The following is a 20,588-nucleotide window of genomic DNA, read 5'->3' on the forward strand; positions in this document are numbered from 1 at the left end:
TTCTGCAGGAAGGTTATTCCATGCATCCACTACTCTCTCAGTAAAGTAATACTTCCTCATATTACTCTAATTTAAAACTGTGTCCTCTTGTGGTAGTTTTTCTTCTTTTAAATATGCTCTCCTCCTTTACCGAGTTGATTCCCTTTATGTATTTAAAAGTTTCTATCATATCCCCTCTGTCTCTTCTTTCTTCCAAGCTATACATGTTAAGGTCCTTTAACCTTTCCTGGTAAGTTTTTTCCTGCAATCCATGTACTAGTTGAGTAGCTCTTCTCTGAACTCTCTCTAGAGTATCTATATCCTTCTGGAGATATGGCCTCCAGTTCTGCGCACAATACTCCAAGTGAGGTCTCACCAGTGTTCTGTACAGCGGCTTAAGCACTTCTCTCTTTCTACTGCTTATACCTCTCCCTATACATCCAAGCATTCTGCTGGCATTTCGTGCTGCTCTATTACATTGTCTTCCCACCTTTAAGTCTTCTGAAATAATTACTCCTAAATCCCTTTCTTCAGATACTGAGGTCAGGACTGTGTCAAATATTCTATATTCTGCCCTTGGGTTTTTACGCCCCAGGTGCATTATCTTGCACTTATCCACATTAAATTTCAGTTGCCAGAGTTCTGACCATTCTTCTAGTTTTCCTAAATCCTTTTCCATTTGGCGTTTCCCTCCAGGAAGATCAACCCTGTTACATATCTTTGTGTCATCAGCAAAAAGACAAACCTTACCATCAAGGCCTTTTGCAATATCACTTATGAAGATATTAAACAAAATTGGTCCCAGTACAGATCCCTGAGGTACCCCACTGGTAACATGACCTTGTTCTGAATGTTCTCCATTGACTACAACCCTCTGTTGCCTGTCACTCAGCCACTGCCTAATCCACTCAACAATATGGGAGTCCATGCTCAATGACTGCAGTTTATTGATAAGTCTTCTATGTTGGACAGTGTCAAAAGCCTTACTAAAATCTAGATATGCAATGTCTACTGCACCTCCACCGTCTATTATTTTAGTCACCCAGTCAAAAAAATTTATAAGATTTGTTTGACATGATCTCCCTGAAGTAAACCCATGTTGTTTTTCATCTTGCAATCCATGGGATTTAAGATGTTCCACAATCCTATCCTTTAATAGGGTTTCCATTAATTTGCCTACTATTGATGTCAGACTCACTGGTCTATAGTTGCTCGATTCCTCCCTACTACCTTTCTTGTGAATGGGCACGACATTTGCCAATTTCCAATCTTCCGGGACGACTCCTGTTACTAATGATTGGTTAAATAAATCAAATGTTAATGGTTTTGCCAGCTCACCACTAAGCTCTTTTAATAATTTTGGGTGTATCTCATCAGGACCCTGTGACTTATTTGTCTTCACTTTAGACAGCAATCTTAGAACGTCTTCCTCTGTAAAGACACATGCATCAAACGATTCATTAGTCATCCTTTCAAGTGGAGGATCTTCTCCTTCTTTTTCTTCTGTAAAAACTGAACAGAAGTATTCATTAAGGCAGTCGGCTAGCCCTTTATTCTCTTCTACATACCTTCCGTCCTTTGTTTTTAATTTAGTTATTCCTTGTTTTAATTTCCTTTTTTCATTTATATATCTGAAGAATGTCTTATCCCCCTTTTTCATAGACTGAGCTAGTTTTTCTTCTGCCTGCGCTTTAGAAGTTCTTATAACTTGCTTGGCCTCTTTCTGCCTAATCTTGTACATTTCCTTATCTTCATTGCTCTGGGTTTTTTTATAATTACAAAATGCTAGCTTTTTATTTTTAATGATTTGGGCCACTTCTGCTGAGTACCACAGTGGTCTCTTCCTTTTTTTGCTTTTACTGACAAGTCTAATGCAATATTCTGTTGCCTTCAATAATGCACCTTTTAAGTAGTCCCATTTCTCCTGGACTCCATGTAATCCGTTCCAGTCTGATAAGGACTCATTTATGACTAATTTCATTTTTGAAAAGTCTGTTTTTCTAAAATCTAAAACTTTTGTTTTTGTGTGGTGTGACTCTTTCACAGTTCTTATATTAAACCACACTGACTGGTGATCACTAGATCCCAAGGTTTCGCCTACAATGACATCATATACCGAATCCCCATTTGTGAATACCAAATCCAAAATGGCCTCCCTCCGGGTTGGCTCCTCAACCACTTGTTGCAGAGACAACCCCAGTAGGGTTGTCTCTGCAACAATGAAGCCTAACAGGATGTTTCCACCTTACAAGTCAACCTCTATGCACTGTTTTATTGGACAAATGTGTGGCAAATGAGGTTTAATGTTGATAAATGTAAAGTTATGCACTTGGGGGCTAAATATATGCATGCATCATACATACAACTGGGGGAATCAATAGTGGAGAAGAATCTGGGTGTTCAACATGTATAAATACATAAGTGGTCCATATAGTGAACTTGGTGTTGAGTTATTCACTTTAAGGTCATCACAGAGGACAAGGGGGCACTCTTTACTTCTGGAAGGCACTTTTACCCCCTTCCTGCCCATGCCAACTTAACTTTAAATTGTAAGTAACCAAAGTGTTCTGAGTTCAGCCCCCTTTGATATTCTTGAAAAAAGGCCCAAGTGTAAAAAGCGTGAGAGGTCAAGAAGTGGCGGATGTGTGTGAAGCCTTCAGCGGTACTGCAGGCAAAAGATTTAGGTTGATGTGAGCCCAGAGAAAAAAGCAGGCTATTGATGATACGAAGTAGGGGCAGAAAAAGGAAACAATTATTTTGCTTGGGAAATAAATCAAATCCCACACCTATGTCTCATTAGAGAATTGAGGATGAGGCAGGTGAACTTTAGGTGGAAGCCAGAGCAGGGGCATAATTGATACCTGGTCACAAATTGGTAATTCAACGAATACCAATAAGGGGACATCTGAAGTGGCATGCAACATTGAGGGTTGAGACATTTATGCCACTTTATAATATTGTTCAATGTTATGAACTCATAAGCCCCCTTGAAGTCTATGAGGTTGCAGGTAGGGATTCTCAGAGATTTATTTTCCCAAATGAAAGATTACGTAAATAGACAGAATTCGGAAATAGTAAAGGGCTTTAGGGAGAATGGTCATGTTATTGCGTTGATTCAGCTATATATATAAAGATTGCTGCGCTAAGTGACAATAAGCTAAAAGTACATAAAATGGTAATATAAAGATAATATATGAAAGCAGCCACAGAAAAGATTCAGAAAAATCAATTAAACAGTTATGTAATAAAGGTGTAGCACTAATCACACAATTAAGTCCAAAACATGAAACATAAAAAGAGATATCCCAGATATTGGTCAAATTAAAGTCCACAGAAATTCTTAGATATCCCAAACGGTGAATCCACACAGGCAATCCTGGAAATTACAGAGTGCTATAGGTCCACCACCAGAGGAAAGGTATCTCAAATGCCCTTACCGGACTGTTAGACCAAAAAGGTCATAAACAGCAGAAGATATAAGTCTGTTAGTCCACGATCTGAAGTACTGCGTCCTCGGTAGTAGTATCGCCACAAGTCTCCTACTCTGCATATGTACTCTCATAAAAAACAAGAAGGGCAAGAAAGGCCTCTCATAGTGTAGAATATCCAACAGGTTTTATTAGAACAAAAGAGAGCAACTTACAGTATTGCAGAGTGGCAGCAGCATATCTGTATGACTGTAAGTTGCTCTCTTTTGTTCTAATAAAACCTGTTGGATATTCTACACTATGAGAGGCCTTTCTTGCCCTTCTAGTTTTTTATGAGAGTACATATGCAGAGTAGGAGACTTGTGGGGATACTACTACCGAGGATGCAGTACTTCAGATCGTGGACTAACAGACATATATCTTCTGCTGTTTATGACCTTTTTGGTCTAACAGTCCGGTAAGGGCATTTGAGATACCCTTCCTCTGGTGGTGGACCTATAGCACTCTGTAATTTCCAGGATTGCCTGTGTGGATTCACCGTTTGGAATATCTAAGAATTTCTGTGGACTTTAATTTGACCAATATTTGGCATACCTCCTTTTATGTTTCATGTTTTCATTGGAATTTTTTGTGTGATTAGCGCTACAGCTTTATTACATAGTTGATTCAGCTATGCAAAGAGAGCTATGCAAGTTCAAATCTTTTTTTAAGGGAAGTTAAAGTACGCAGCAGGGGATAATAATTAGTTGTGAATAGGGAGTTGTAATGCAGAGTCAGTTTTACACCCCAATAGTCCAATGATGTGGATGCCCACTGGTAAGGAAAATTAGATCAAATTTGTGCGACCATTTCCTGTTGGATGCTAATAGCTATTGTTTTAGCTGGGTTTACCAGGAGGCCTGAGAGATCTGCAAACTGTGAAAAGGTGTGTTGGAGGTTTGGAAGCATTGTGTGCGGATTGGTGAGAGCATCATCCGCAAAGAGGTTGCTTTCATAATGAAGCCATGCATTAAGGGGCCCTGTGATGAGGGGTATGCCTCAGATTGCTTCATTGCTAAAATATTAAGGACTGGAGAAAGTAGGCAGCCCTGACCTGTGCCTTGGTAAATATTGAAAGAACAGTAGTCATAGCTTGCATATCGAACTGTAGGCGAAGGGGCCAAGTGTAATTCTGAGATCCACGAAAGAAGCATGGGAATAACAGAAACTTGGTTTGCCTGATAATGTGACTGGCTGGCAAACATCCAGAGGTATTCCATATATCAGAGAGACAGGGAGGGTAGAAGGGGGGAGGGGTGTGTCTATATATCAGGAATGATTCACGGGTAGAAAAGAGGAATGACATTAGTGATGGGGCAAGGTGGTAGGTGGAGTCCGCATGGGTGGAACTCCAATGGTTAGAAGTAAGCGGGAAATGAATAGTGGGGGTGTTACAGGCACCCTAACCTGAAGGAAGATGTGGAGTTGGATCACCTTTCACAGTTAAAAAAGGCAGCGAGGCAGGGAAATGTCGTTGTGATGGTAGACTTCAACTATCCCGACATTGACTGGGTGGAAGGGACAGCCCGCTCGTTAAAGGCCCACTATTTCTTAAATGACTTACAGGACAACTTCATGTCCCAATTGGTGGATTCCCAGACTAGAATGATGCATTACTAGATCTATTAATTACAAATAATACAGATCTGATTGCAGATGTGGCAATATGGGAAAACTTGGGAACTAGCGACCACAGGATTATTACATTCAGCATTAAACAAAGAAAAGGGAGGCATGAGGGGAGTACAAGAACACTTTTCCAAACTGCGCTCAACTCTACAGGATATTAAGTGTGATCAAATCTTTGAAACATTGAACACAGGGGAAAATTGGAGTGCTTTAGGAACATATTAAAAAACGGAGTGCATTCCAATGGGTAGTATAGAAGAACAAAGGTTAAACCTGGGTGGCTGAACCAAAACATAAAATCCAATATTAAAGACAAAAAAATGGCCTTTAAAAAATACAAACGTGGATGGGTCATTGTCAGCATTCCAACACTACAAGGAATGCAATAAGAAGTGTAAAAACACAATCAGGGTGGCTAAAAAAGACTATGAGAGACACATACTGGAGGAGAGAAAACAAAATGTTTTTTTTAAATATATTAACAGTAAAAAGGCGGGGTTGGAACACATAGGCCCCATAAAGGAGGAGGAAGGGAAGATGGTTACAGATGACAAGGAGAAGGCAGCTCTAAGTACTAAATGCTTTCTTCTTCTTAGTCTTCACACAGCAAAAGGATGGATATAACAACCATGACTGTATTGTAACACGTCACTGGATCTACCCTTGTGGCTAACAGAGGCCGGAGCTTGGAAAGGATTAGAGAAGCTTAAGATAAATAAATCCTCAGAACAAGAAAGCTTACACCCGAGAGTCCTTAAAGAACTCTGTCAGGTTAATGTCAGACCGTTATTCCTAATATTTATGGACAGCATACTGACAGGATTGGTACCAGCTGATTGGCAAATGCCCATGAGGTACCAATATTCAAAAAAGGGCAGAAATATATTTCTGGAAACTATAGGCCTGTCAGTCTAAGATCGGTAGTTTGTAAACTATTTGAGGGGATGATAAGGGACAATATCCAAGAATTTGCTGATGAAAACAGTATCATTAGCAGTAAGCAGCATGGGTTTACGAAAGGTCACTCTTGCCAAACCAACCTATTAACATTCTACAAGCAAGTTAGCTGCCATCTGGACAGGGGTAGGCTGGTGGATGTGGTGTATCTTGATTTTCCAAAAGCATTTGATACAGTCCCCCACAAATGCAAAATCTACAAACTGAGGTCGGTGGGTATAGACCATAGGGTTTTTTCTTGGATAGAAAAGTGGCTATGGGGGCCTGTCCAAAGGGTACTGATAAATAACATGTACTCAGAATGGTCTAGAGTGGTTAGTGGGGTACCCCAAGGCTCTGTCCTGGGACCAATTCTGTTTAAATTATTTATAAATGATATAGAGGATGGGATAAATAGCTCAATCTCAGTGTTTGCTGACAACACAAAAATAAATAGGGCAATAACATCACAGCAGGATATAGCAACTTTACAAGATGACCTGAATAAATGAATAGAGTGGGCTACTAGATGGCAAATTAAGTTTAACTTTGGTAAATGTAAGGTAATGCACTACGGGGGAGAACCTCAGGGTTATTCCAGGATGGAGAAGGATCTAGGGGTCCTAGTAGAAGACTGAGCAATAGCATGCAGTGTCAAGCTGCAGCAAGCAAAGCCAGCAGAATAGTAGTATGCATTAAAAATTGAATTTACACCAGAAATACAAGAATAATCCTGACACTTTATACTGTAAAACTCTGGTTCGGCCGCATCTGGAGTATTCCATCCAGTTCTGGTCACCAATTCTCAGAAAGGATTTGCCGGAGCTGGAGAGAGTCCAGAGAAGGACAACTAAATTAATATGGGGACTGGAGGACCTCAATTATTAGGAAGGACTACAAGTGCTAAATGTATTCTCCCTGGAGAAGAGACACTTGAGAGGAGATATGATAGCAATATACAAATAACTCAATGGTGATCCCAGCATAAGTAAGAAACTTTTCAGTCCCAGGGAGTGTAAGAAGACACGGGGCCACACAATGAGACTGGAAGAGAAGCAGTTTTACCTTAAGCTGCGTAGGGGGGTTTTCACTGTCAGGGCAATAAGGATGTGGAACTCTCTTCCACAATCGGTGGTATCGGCAGGAAGTGTGTAAAGTTTTAAAATACTCTTGGACGTGCATCTTAACGAAAACAATATACAGGGATAAGGGAAATGATTTTCTACACACACACACACCAACACAGGTTGAACTGGATGGACTGTTGTCTATATTCAAACTTACCAACTATGTAACTATGTAGGTGAGGCATCAAAGCCCCAATGTTGTAAAACAAACTGCAAAAATTCCCTTTCCCTTTCTAGAGGTCGAGGTAAAGGAGGAATCCAGGGATTTTGCCATGCCATAGTAAGTGAATGGGGCAAATTATTTTGCAGACATTTTCTCCTGCCTAGCACCCTGGAACGAAGCCAACTTATTCCCTGTGTACCAGGACAGATACCTAATCCCTATGCCCAATATTTTGCCTAAAACTCAGTTACATATCTACATTAAGGAGAGAGATGGATCAGAAGTGCTGGAGTTCAAGTGCACCCAAAGAGCCTTTGGGTATTGTGGTAATGTGCGCTTGTAAGATGGGGAACAAGCAAAAAGGAGAACTTTTTGTAGTAAAGACCTGTCAAACTGTCAGGGCCTGATGCTGTAGACAGCTTGAGGGATTTAATGGCAAGAGAAACCTCAGTTTCTGAGATGGGGCTGAGGTTGCCGATTTTCTGCTGTGGGAGGAGTGGGTAAATGGATTTGTTGGTCCACCTTATTTTGTGAAAAGGAAGCAGGTTTGTCAAACAACAATATCAAAATATCAGCGAAGCTTGCAACTATTTTAGAAGGATCAAAAGCGAGGTCACCCCTTTGGTTCTTCAAATGTATCAGTTTAAATTACTTCCCTGCCAAGGTATGTTTTCTCTCAAGAAGAAGGTCAGGTTTGTTCACATAGGAGTAAAATTTGTGCTTGGACAAACAAATGGCTTTTTCTACTTGGTAGGTAAATAGATGGTATAGTTCTGTTGCGGGGGTATCTCAGGTTTTCCTTTTGGAAACAGCGAGTTGAGATTTCCAACGTTCTTCCGCCTGTACTAGTAGGGAGGAAAGTTCTTCAATTTTTTTGTTCATGTAGAGCTTTCCTTTAGGAAGCTAGTTGGAATAAATGACCACTGATGGTAGCTTTATGTGCCTCCCAAACCATTACCAGGGAATCTACAGAACCCATATTTTCTGAGAAGGTCTGAATATGAAAATTTAATATGATGAGAAGTCTCTTTTGGATGTAAGTTGAGTCTCCAAGACCAACCACTCCTTTTGAGGACCTATGCAGGGAACAGAAACGTACACCCCAACTATTCTCCCAGATGTATAAACTTTTTACAGCGCCTCCAGAAAGATTTTACTGCAACTTACATCCAGAAGTGGAAAACTACTTTGACCGCAGCCCAAATTGAAAGGACCATCCTGTCCGCAAAAAACAAAAACAAATCACTAATAAGATCATTGATATCATGTTGCTGGATCTGCCAAGTGGTGTTGACTTTGAGACTGTGTGTTAGGAAGCTCAACGGGCGCCAAACCATTCTCTAAGCTTACTTTGGTTAATGGCAATTGTGATGCGTTCGCGCATGCGCGATGTGCGTGACCCCATGCACGCTATGCGTTCGCGCGAACACATAGCACGCTGACCTGGGCGTTTTGGTGCCAAGAAGGGCCTATTTAAAGGCAGCTGGTGCACTTGCACCTCGCCTACAGCTCCTGACGTTGTTTCCTGAACCTGTGACCCGTTTCCTGTTGATTTCTTGTTGACCTTTTGGCTCGCCCCTGACTCGGCTTATCTGCTGCCCGTCCTGACCCCGGCTTGTTTGACCATTCTCTCGGATCTTCCTTGTCTGTTTATCTGCCTTCGGACCCTGACTGGTTCACCCTTGGTGGGGCGACCCTGAGGACCGCGACCTGGTATTCACACGCAGTAAAGTTCATCCTCACCATCAAAGGCTCTGGCGAAAACCGGTGGATACTTAGATTCCGCACCTCAGGCTAGCCTGTGTCACTTACCTTGGGGGTCCCCATCCAAACTCCGCCCTCTAGCGAACATCGGGGCCTTCCTCTGCCATCAGGTTACCACCAGCATCTTAACACTATGTAGTCACTATCAAAGGAGGGGCTAGTTTGCCATAGTTCAAGTCAAGGACCCCCTAGCAACCTCTGGAGGAACCCTGGTTGAGAATGGCTGGTCATATGCACAAAATTTTGAACAGTTTTGAACATGAATAGAATAACGGTGAACAGAATAATTGTAGGATAACACATACTTTTATAAAGCTTGTTATTTACATTTAGTACAAGAAATGTTGTTCCAGCTTGGTACCCGAGATAAAATTGTGTACGTATGGCTGACTTGTAGTCACAGATCTGAGAAACTGGGTTATGGTTTTTATGCTTCAGGCAAATATATACTGTATATGTTGAATTGCAGTGCCTTTTGAAATCACCTTTAAAAACTGCAATAAAATTGTGTACTATGGGTGGGATAATAAGATAACTTTCATCATCCTTTGCTAACTAAAGAGATTCCTAGGTCATGTGCCAAGAATGCCAACAGCCAGGGCACCCACAGGAAAAGGCTGAAGCTGTCAGGAGGATGCATGTAATAGAGCATAGAGGGAAAGCTATTTTTTAATCATAGTTCCAGTGGAAGTTTGCAGAACAGCTGTATAAAAGGACACACAGGGATATTGACTTCATATGCACAACAAGACTCCAAAGAGAGAACATCCACCACAATACTGGTTCTCATCAAGATTCACCAATGAAGCTCCAGATATTGCTCTTATTTTTCTTTCAAACTTGTGAGTATTATTAGAGTATAATATTCTGTTCATTGAGACATATGTTGGTTTGCTAGAATGTCAGTGAGAAATTAGCTATTACATCTGTTTTTGTTTAAACATGTGCTTTAAATATCCTTAAGAAACAATGCTTTTTTTTGATGCAGCAAGCTTATGATGAATTTGTTTTTTGTTGATTCTGTTTACAACCTACATATAATAAATGGACTTTCTGTATGGTTATACCTTTTACAGGATGGTAGCTGATTCAAATCCTACTTAACTATACAATAATATTTTTTTCCTTCATTTTATGTAATCTCATTTTTTGCATCGTATGCTGGTTGATAGTCCCATACTTTTTTTTTGTTTGCAATTTTGGAGCAGGAAGACCTCATGACTGATATTTAACTACATATGAAGAGTGGATTGTCCTTGGTTGTGTTATAGGGGCACATTCTTTAGCTACTTTCTCAGTTAACTCTATTAACCACTATGGTTAATATCTGGGTGTTGCCAGCTATATTATGCAAGGATAGCACAGCCAAAAGTGAGTGCTTTTTCAGTGGATTAATTTGTTGATAGTTTGTCTGACAATCAATCAGTGTCGAGGCAAGGTCCTCTGGCACCCAAGGCGAAAATCAGTACTAACCCCCTCCCTCCCTAAACTGAGAAAAATGGTTCTTACACATTCACATGTACAGTGACTGGACTGGTGCAGGGTACAGAAATTAAAGACACTATTCACTGGCCCTAGGGTTACCACCTTTTCGTTTAAGGACAACTAAACAGATTGGGGGGAGGTGTTGTGACAAGGTTAAAATTGTATATACTGTACATAAAAAAACCCACGTCCACACAGAATATATATGCGTCAACAGAAAAAAAATATATAGTATGCCAAAATGACAAAATAACAAAGATAAGAAGCTGCTGTCAGTAAGACATCTAAATGTCTATTGATATAAATAAAAGTCCCTTCAGGAGCTGCCGTTAGTAAGACATCTAAATGTCTATTGATATAGATAAAAGTCCTTCAGTATTAGGACTACCATGTTAACATAAATCCAATATAAAAAAACTCATGAATAAAGTGCTCTAGTACATAAACCATCAAACCATATAATATACAGTATCTTACAAAAGCGAGTACACCCCTCACATTTTTGTAAATATTTTATTATATCTTTTCAAGTGACAACACTGAAGAAATTACACTTTGCTACAGTATAAAATAGTGAGTGTACTGCTTGTATAACAGTATAAATTTACTATCCCCTCAAAATAACTCAACACACAGCCATTAATGTCTAAACCGCTGGCAACAAAAGTGAGTACACCCCTAAATGGGCACAAAGAGTCAATATTTTTTGTGGCCACCATTATTTTTCAGCACTGCCTTAACCCTCTTGGGCATGGAGTTTACCAGAACTTCACAGCTTGGAGTCCTTTTCCACTCCATGACATCATCACAGAGCTGGTGGATGTTAGAGACCTTACGCTCCTTCACCTTCCATTTGAGGATGCCCCAAAGATACTCAATAGGGTTTAGGTCTGGACACATGCTTGGCCAGTCCATCACCTTTACCCTCAGCTTCTTTAGCAAGGCAATGGTCGCTTTGAAGGTGTGTTTGGGGTCGTTATCATGTTGGAATACTGCCCTGCGGCCCAGTCTCCGAAGGGAGGGGATCATGCTCTGCTTCAGTATATCAGAGTACATGTGGGCATTCATGGTTCCCTCAATGAACTGTAGCTCCCCAGTGCCGGCAGCACTCATACAGCCCCAGACCATGACACTCCCACCACCATGCTTGACTGCAGGCAAGACACGCTTGTGTTTGCTCTCCTCACCTTTTAAAGGTATTTTTATTGAACAAACAAAACACAACAAAACAAAAAATTCAATACTGTATAAAAGAGAAGAAACCCATAAGCACATAGGGCTTCTCCGCAAATCAAATGCCATAACAGAAGCAGTATACACATCATACAGTTTTCTTGTCAAAAGGAACATAGTAGAGATTCCCCGAAGGGAGAAGATAAGGGGAGACAGAGCAACAACATAAATAGCATATCACCGTATTCACAACAAAATAAGGTGTACCGGACATCACCTAGGTAGGATCAGATATCGAGGAGGTAGTTAGGTCTGAGTCTACCCAAAAAGACCAGATCCTCCGGAACTTTTTCGGACAGCCTCTGGCCTCATACGTCATTTTATACAAAGGCAGAGCCTGATTAACAATAGAGATCCAAAATAATATATTCGCGCTCCTCACCTGGTTGCCACCACACACGCTTAACACCATCTTAACCAAATAAGTTTATCTTGGTCTCTTCAGACTACAGGACATGGTTCCAGTAATCCATGTCCTTAGTCTGCTTGTCTTCAGCAAACTGTTTGCGGGCTTTCTTGTGCATCATCTTTAGAAGAGGCTTTCTTCTGGGATGAGAGCCATGCAGACCAGTTTGATGCAGTGCACAGCCTATGGTCTGAGCACTGACAGGCTGACCCCCCCCCCTTCAACCTCTGCAGCAATGCTGGAAGCAGGGCCGGGACCAAGCATAAGGCAGCCAAGGTGGCCGCCTGAGGGCGCCAGAGGAGGGGCGGGCGCCAAAGCAAGGGAATCCCTAGGAGCGAGGAGCCGCTGGCCGGCCCTGCTCACACTGTACCAGCCCGGCAGCTTAGTACACACTCAGTCGACTGACAAGAGGAGGCTGCTCCGCACAGCCCCGCCCCCGGCCGCTGTTTAATTCACTGACCAGGCTCACAGGCAGCAGCAGCATCCATCCCCTACATCACCATGACTGTGACTGTCCCTTGTTGGATGTTCACTATCTCCGCAGCCTAAGTTGGTGGGCGGGGTCGGGGGTGTAGCTGCCTCTTCACTCCTCCTTCAGAGACTCCTACCCTCAGGTTGGCTGATCTCACCGCTAGGAGAAACAGGAGGAGACATCACAGCAGCCCGGGAATCTTCATCATCTGCTATGCTGTAAGTGTGTATGCAATCCCTGACAATCCCATGTGCCATGTATGCAATCACTGACAATCCCATGTGCCATGTATGCAATCCCTGACAATCCCATGTGCCATATATGCAGTCTCTGACCATCCCATGTGCCATGTATGCAATCCCGACAATCCCATGTGCCATGTATGCAATCTCTGAACATCCCACGTGCCATGTATGCAGTCTCTAACCCCCCTACGTGCCATGTATGCAATCCCTGACAATCCCATGTGCCATGTATGCAATCTCTGACCATCATATGTGCGATGTATGCAGTCTCTGACCATCCCATGTGCCATGTATGCAATCCCTGACAATCCCATGTGCCATATATGCAATCCCTGACCATCCCATGTCCCATGTATGCAATCCCTGATAATCCCATGTGCCATGTATGCAGTCTCTGACCATCCCATGTGCCATGTATGCAGTCTCTGACCATCCCATGTGCCATGTATGCAATCCCTGACAATCCCATGTGCCATGTATGCAGTCTCTGACCATCCCATGTGCCATGTATGCAATCCCTGACAATCCCATGTGCCATGTATGCAATCCCTGACAATCCGATGTGCCATGTATGCAGTCTCTGACCACCCCATGTGCCATGTATGCAGTCTCTGACCATCCCATGTGCCATGTATGCAATCTCTGACCACCCCATGTGCCATGTATGCAATCTCTGACCACCCCATGTGCCATGTATACAATCCCATGTGCCATGTATGCAGTCTCTGACCATCCCATGTGCCATGTATGCAATCCCTGACAATCCGATGTGCCATATATGCAGTCTCTGACCACCCCATGGGCCATGTATGCAGTCTCTGACCACCCCATGTGCCATGTATGCAGTCTCTGACCATCCTATGTGCCATGTATGCAATTCCTGACAATCCCATGTGCCATGTATGCAGTCTCTGACCATCTCTTGTGCCATGTATGCAGTCTCTGACCATCTCTTGTACCATGTATACAGTCTCTGACAGTCTCTTGTGCCATGTATGCAGTCTCTGACAGTCTCTTGTGACATGTATGCAGTCTCTGATCATTATTTGAGCCATGTATGCAGTCTCTGACTGTCTTTTGTGCCATGTATACAGTCACTGACTATCTCTTGTGATATGTATACAGTCTCTGACTATATCTTGTGCCATGAATGCAGTCTCTGACTGTCTCTTGTGCCGTGTATACAGTCTTTGACCATCTCTTGTGCCATATTTGCAGTCTCTGACCATCTCTCGTTGCATGCCTGCAGTCTCTGACTGTCTTGTGTGTCATGTATGCAGTCTCTGACTGTCTCTTGTGAAATGTCTCCAGTCTCTGACCGTCTTTTGTGCCATGCATGCAGAACCACTATAGCTTAATGGAGCACAAATAAAGTGTATGCCATATGGGAAAGGGGGGTGGGGGGGGGGTTGAAGTGGGCGGAAGAATGGGGGGGGGCACCAAAATGCACCTTCGCCTGTGTAGTCAAAAATCCTTGCACCGGCCCTGGCTGGAAGCACTCATCCGTCTATTTCCCAAAGACAACCTCTAGATATGACACTGAGCATGTGCACTCAACCTATTTGGTCGAGGTCTGTTTGGAGTGGAGCTTGTCCTGTTAGACCGATGTATGGCCACCGTGCTACAGCTCAGTTTTAGGGTCTTGGCAATCTTCTTATAGCCTAGGCCATCTTAATGTAGAGCAACAATTCTTTTGTTCAGATCCTCAGAGAGTTATTTGCCATGTTGAACTTCCAGTGACCAGTATGAGAGAGTGAGAGCGATGACATCAAATTTAACACACCTGCTCCCTATTCACACCTGAGACCTTGTAACGCTGAGTCACATGACACCGGGGAGGGAAATGGCTAATTGGGCCCAATTTGGACATTTTCACTTAGGGGTGTACTCGCTTTTGTTGCCAGTGGTTTAGACATTAATGGCTGTGTGTTGAGTTCTTTTGAGGGGACAGCAAATTTACACTGTTATACAAGCTGTACACTCACTACCTTACATTCTGGCAAAATGTCATTTCTTCAGTGTTGTCACATGAAAAAAAATAATATAATATTTACAAAAATGTGAGGAGTGTACTCACTTTTGTGAGCTACTGTAATTAATCCATATAATAGTAACACATTGTGCCCAAGCTAAGTGCCTTCTTCTGTGCCTTTAAGAAAGCACACTCATCAGATGTTGTGTGTCATGTGTAGCAAATGGTAGTCCCTGGTCTCGTTAATTATTAGCCACTGGGCCCTTCTCCTTTAAAATCTCTGATACCTCAGTCCCTTTAAAGATCCTCAGTACAATCATCAAGACTGAATGGGGAGAACTGCATATAATGTAGAAATTTTATTGTAAACTCATTGGGAAATAGTTTTGCACTTACAGTCACATTGAAAAATACATGCCAACAGAAACTGAAACCAGGAACGCCGATTTGGATTCCACCTGCATTCCAAAAAGTGAAAGTGACTGCACGTGAAGCCCAGCTCCACATGTTTCATTATCGGATTGCAACATCATCAGGCTATACATATTCCATTATGGCCATATTTTTGTGATTTTTTTTTTTTTTACTGTAAAGTGATGTGTAGTGTTTCCAGAGCTCTGGAAGGACTTTTATTTAAGGTTATAAATGTGTGATTTTGCCAAAATCGGCATGGTAAAACAAAGCCAGGTTTTAGTTTCTAGTTTATAACTTATCCAAATTGTGCAAATGATATTCTGCAATTTGTCCTCTTTTAAATGGTGCTCGTCTTAGGCTTCTGATACAAAGAATTTTTTTAGGAGGCACTAAAAAAAAAATGAAGAAGATATGAATTTAAACCTACATTGTACACACTGTTTTATAAGGTATTCACACTAATTATTTGGTTTTATCAGCTCTCTGCTTCTAGGGTCTTTAGTTCAAATCCTTAATATCTTACGGGTGTTAATAGCCTTATGTTCATGTACCCTACTACCTGCCATTGTTAGAGTAAATCTTTCAGTACCTAGCAGCATTTACACTGTTGCATACCTTTAACAAGCTGTAGAACAATCGTGTATGGAAAGGTGGTGCTGCCTTGACTGCAAGGGCTCAGATGAACAGAGTTTGACAAGTGGTGCGCTCCGGGAGCAGTCGCAGTGCCTAGGAGTAACTGCTGGAACATTCCAGGAATGGTGCCAGTGACCAGGGCTGGAGTACGGAATGTACCAGGAACAGTATAATGAGCCAGGAATGACAAATAAAGCATACAAGGCAGAGTTTCAGTGGCTAGGAACATACCTTTTGAGTAGTGCCTACAGACTGTGTGGACTAGGCAGCCGTGGGAGAGGCTCAGGAAGTTACAGAACTTAAAGAGGCACACCAGGGCAAGCTTGTTAAAGCTGTGGAGACTATGTCATGTGCACAAACATTGCACAGGTATCTGTTCCTGTACTACACCAGCCCTTTCAGAACATGGCTACATCTGATTGGCGATGGCTGTGACACCTAAAGGGTAAAATCCAGACGTCAGAAAGGCCACTAGTTCTGGGAAACATGTGGCTGGAGCAAGGAAGATCTAGAGATTATTTATCTCAATCAACAGCTGCAGAGGATTCACAGGTCCCACTGTCAGTTATTCTTAGTGGCTGTGCACACCACTAGAAGGAGATCAGTCTACTCGTAGATGAGCCTAATTGCCAGTCAGGGTAGTTTTAATCACTGAAATTACCCTGACTGGCCCATAACCTCTAAAGTTCTAGGACCAGTGATGGGGATACCGGCGTTTAAAGTTAACTACTAGTTACTAACGCTGTTACTTTTGCGGGTAACAAGTAATCTAATTGATTACTTTTCCCTCTGTGGTGACGCCGTTCCTATTACTTAAGCCGCATTACCGCAATTACATCTACCACCACTAAAGGGTAGTAGTGTAACTCCTCTTTCCTCGCTCCTCTATGACCCTACCGGCCGGCGCTGTCCACTCCTCGCGGAACTGGCCTGTGGAGAGCGAGAGAGACTGGAGTTCCAGCATGCCAGCCAGCAGGCCAGGTACCCCAGTGATATAAATAGAAATATAGAAATGTAAACACCACCACCACCGCACAGCCATCTGCGCTCAGTCAGTCACAGGAGGGACAGAAGCACAGGAGGAGTCAGTAGGACAGTCAGTCACAGACAGCCTGGAGGACAGAGTCAGACGGGCCACACCATCACCAGCAGCCATCAGGTACCAAAAAAAAAATACATAAAATACCATAGTCAGGACTCAGACCCCACCAGTGTGCCACACCACCACTAGCCACCACCACTACCCCCACCAGCCAGCAGGTACCAAAAAAACAAAAAAAAAAATAAAATACCACAGTCAGGACTGGAGTGGAATCAGATCAGGAGTCAGACTCAGGTCAGGTACCACCGTACCACACTGCCAGTACCCCACCAGTGCCACACCACCAGCCACCACTGCCCACCGCCAGTGCACCAGCACCACCAGTCCACCACCACCACCACCAGCAGCAGCAGCAGCAGGTACCACTCGAGTAAAAAAAAATTTAATAAAATACCACTCAGTCAGGAGTCACTCAGCAGGACTCAGGTCAGGTACCACTATACCACCACCACGCAGCCAGCCAGTACCACTCAGCAAATACCACTCGGTACCACTCAGCAAATACCACTCAGGTACCCATTTGACATATTTAATATTGAAGGCATACAAGTTATTTGACATATTTGATTATTTTTTTAAAGTAACGCAATAGTCAGTTTCCCTGGTAATTAGTCACTTTTTTACTGATGTAACTCAATTACTAACTCAGTTACTTTTGGGAGAAGTAACTAGTAACTATGATTAATCACTTTTTTTAAGCTACATGCCCAACACTGTCTAGGACCCACTGCAGTGTATGGTTATGAGTAAGCGATTTAATTCGTGAAACGCGTTAACCCGGCACGTCTGTTATGTGCATTGTACTGTCTGTCTGCTACACCGAAGAAGAATAAAGGAGTTTTGATTGTTTTCATCTTACTTTCCTGAGTGCGGTCTACTTTTTTGGATTCTTCATAGCTTGGACGGCGGATCTGACCAGCACCACCTATTGAACTGACACCTGAGCGGCTCTCTCTTTGTTGTCAATAGGACCCACTGCAGACAGGGGCCTATAATGAGCAGACACCCTATGTGCAGGCAGTAGATCCATCTTTGATATGGCTACATACCAAGAAATTATCTTATTTAGGGCAATGTCAATAATTCTCTTAATATTATTATATTTCCTTCCTTTTGTAGTGTCATCCAGACACAGATTTCCAAACTCTGTGCCACTAAATTAGGCTAAAAACATAGGCATTGAGAACAGTGCAAAAAGAGAGCATTTGTTGTCAATGTCAGCTAGTATCCTCTTCATATTTGAGTAGTACAAACCACAGTTTGTTAGAAGACTAATTTTCCAGTCTGTTTTGCTCCTTGTATAACAAAAATACTTGTGTCTTGTTTACTAGTGCCTTGTATATGTTTGGAAATGGAGACATGATACCTTATTCTCTACTGGTTTGACCGGTTAATAAAGCCACCCTGCTGCTAAAATGAAATTGCCCAAAAAGAGTACTACCTGTGTTGCTGAATGATGCTCCGATGCGAAAAAAGGCCCTCTGAAATTTTCACAGCAAACACTTCCCAAAACATCGATCCTCTGGTCCTCTGCTGATCTCAGTGGTTACGCTCACTTACCTTCATATCACTATTTTGTATCCACATTGTGCTCTAACGTTAGGACTTCAAAGAATTCATACTTTAGATGACTTCAGGATTTTAATATGGGATGTTTGTTGGCTAGCTTAGCTGAACTGTATTAGATTGTCATCCAGATGAACTTTACGGCCTCATGTTCGTAGCTGGACTCTTTGGGGTTGATTTATTAAAGGAAAATAGACTGCAGTTTGCAAGTGCAGTTGCACTCTTTTTTTTTTTTAGTAAATGTAAGTGTGGTGAAGCTTGACTTTGTGAAGAATACCCAATGAGGTGCATGGAAAATATAAAAAAAGCATTTTTGCTTGCACATGATTGGATGATGGAAATCAGCAGAACTTTACCACATTTAATAAGCTCTGGGGAAAATGAGTGCAACTGAACCTGTAGAGTGCACAGTCTATTTGCCTTTAGTAAATCACCCTCTTTTGTGCTCTCTCAATCAAAGCCCCTAGTTTGTCACAATTACAATTTTTCTATTTCATGTGAATATCAGGAATGTCAAAAGGCCAGTTTACCATGGTTCTAAAAACCATGCGTATTCATTAAACAGTTTGTAAACTTTGGTTTGAAGAACAAATGCTTTAGCAAGTATTTGACACACTTCAAGCAGCTTTCCTGAACCCGCAGGACATCCTTTCACTCTAGTATATGAGTGTTGAATACACATCCTAAAGTGGACCTGAACTCAATAGGGTTGGTTTACTAAAGACAAATAGACCGTGTACTCTGCAAGTGCAGTTGCTTAGTAAATGGTGGAGCTTCTTTTGTAAAGAATGCACAATCACATTCAGGGAACATAAAAAAAAACACATTTTTGCTTGTACGTGATTGGATAATGGAAGTCAGCAGCAGAGCTTCCCCTTATTTACTTAGCTCTTGGGCAACTGCACTTGAAAAGTGCACAGTCTATTTGCCTTTAGTAAATCAACCTAATAAGTGAACATTTGCCATTTTACAGGGTTAGCAGTACACTGAAAATTATATCTTGCGTCTTGAATAGATCTGCAAATTAGCAGTGCAGCTCTTGACATGTGACTGTGCCTAGAGCAGCCTTTTTCAACCGGGGTGGCTTGAGGTTTCTTCAGGGGTGCCTTGGCAAAATGCCTAAAAATTGCCCAAAAAATTGTATACAAGCCGGGGTGTGGATGAAGGCTGCCTTTTAGTTACACAAAGCCACAGCTTTTCATTGTGCACCAATACAATCCTTCTAGCTGCCGGTGTCCTAACGACCAATGACATCATCGGCTGATAAGGAGAATGACGGTTGCCTGCAAAGCATCCCTGTCTGACCCTCTCCTGCCCCTCGCCATTAGTTTTGGGCTCACATTAGCTGAGTAATTGATAAAAACTGAGGGAGAAGAGAAACATTGGAATACTAGTCTGTACCAGTGTGTAAAAGTATATTTGCTTTGGAAGAATACTTTGCCTATAACGTTGGGTGACTTACTTGGACTTGTGGATGTTGCTGCATTATGTAAAACTATCAGAATCGTTTTTACATTTTAGAATGGGGTGCCTCGAGATTGTCCATAATTTTTAAAGGGTGCCTTTACTGAAAAAAGGTTGAGAAACACTGGCCTAGAGTGTATATCTGTGTGAGGTCATCGAATACACTACTGCTTCTGCCTGCTAGTCCTGATATTTAGAGTGAAATTTGATTATGTCACTTTTGAGCTGTTAATTGGTATGTTGAGGGCTTGCTGGAGAGAAAAGTCTACCGAGGACCTGCAGTGGCAGGATCTGCCTGTATCGGCTTAATAATTCTGTTAATCTGTGCTTCCTCCACTTATCTTGCTACTTCTTGATCAACAGGGTGAACTTATCTTTGTTGCAGTCTCAACACAATACACAGTGCCGCTGTATGCTAAACTAAATTTGAGATTTGGGTGAACAAATACAAGTGATTGTGAGTGTTATTTGAAATATATTACTTGGCCCAATACTATGTTTCAGATTTTGCTTTTGATTAAATTAAATATT

The 20,588-nt window shown here is 42.1% G+C and overlaps 1 protein-coding gene across 1 annotated transcript in view; it reads left to right on the forward strand.

Moving 5' to 3' along the window:
- Positions 1–9,714: 9,714 nt before the first annotated feature.
- The window catches only part of PLA2G10 (phospholipase A2 group X), a 35,876-nt gene continuing 25,002 nt past the window's right edge, over positions 9,715–20,588 (forward strand). Inside the window, exon 1 of the mRNA XM_082262482.1 lies at positions 9,715–9,907. Coding sequence (XP_082118608.1) covers positions 9,868–9,907 — 40 coding nt within the window. The 5' untranslated portion in view covers positions 9,715–9,867. The remainder of the gene's footprint in view (positions 9,908–20,588) is intronic.

The sequence above is a fragment of the Pelophylax lessonae genome, assembly GCF_965119305.1.
Source record: "Pelophylax lessonae genome assembly, chromosome: 6".
Lineage (NCBI taxonomy): Eukaryota > Metazoa > Chordata > Amphibia > Anura > Ranidae > Pelophylax > Pelophylax lessonae.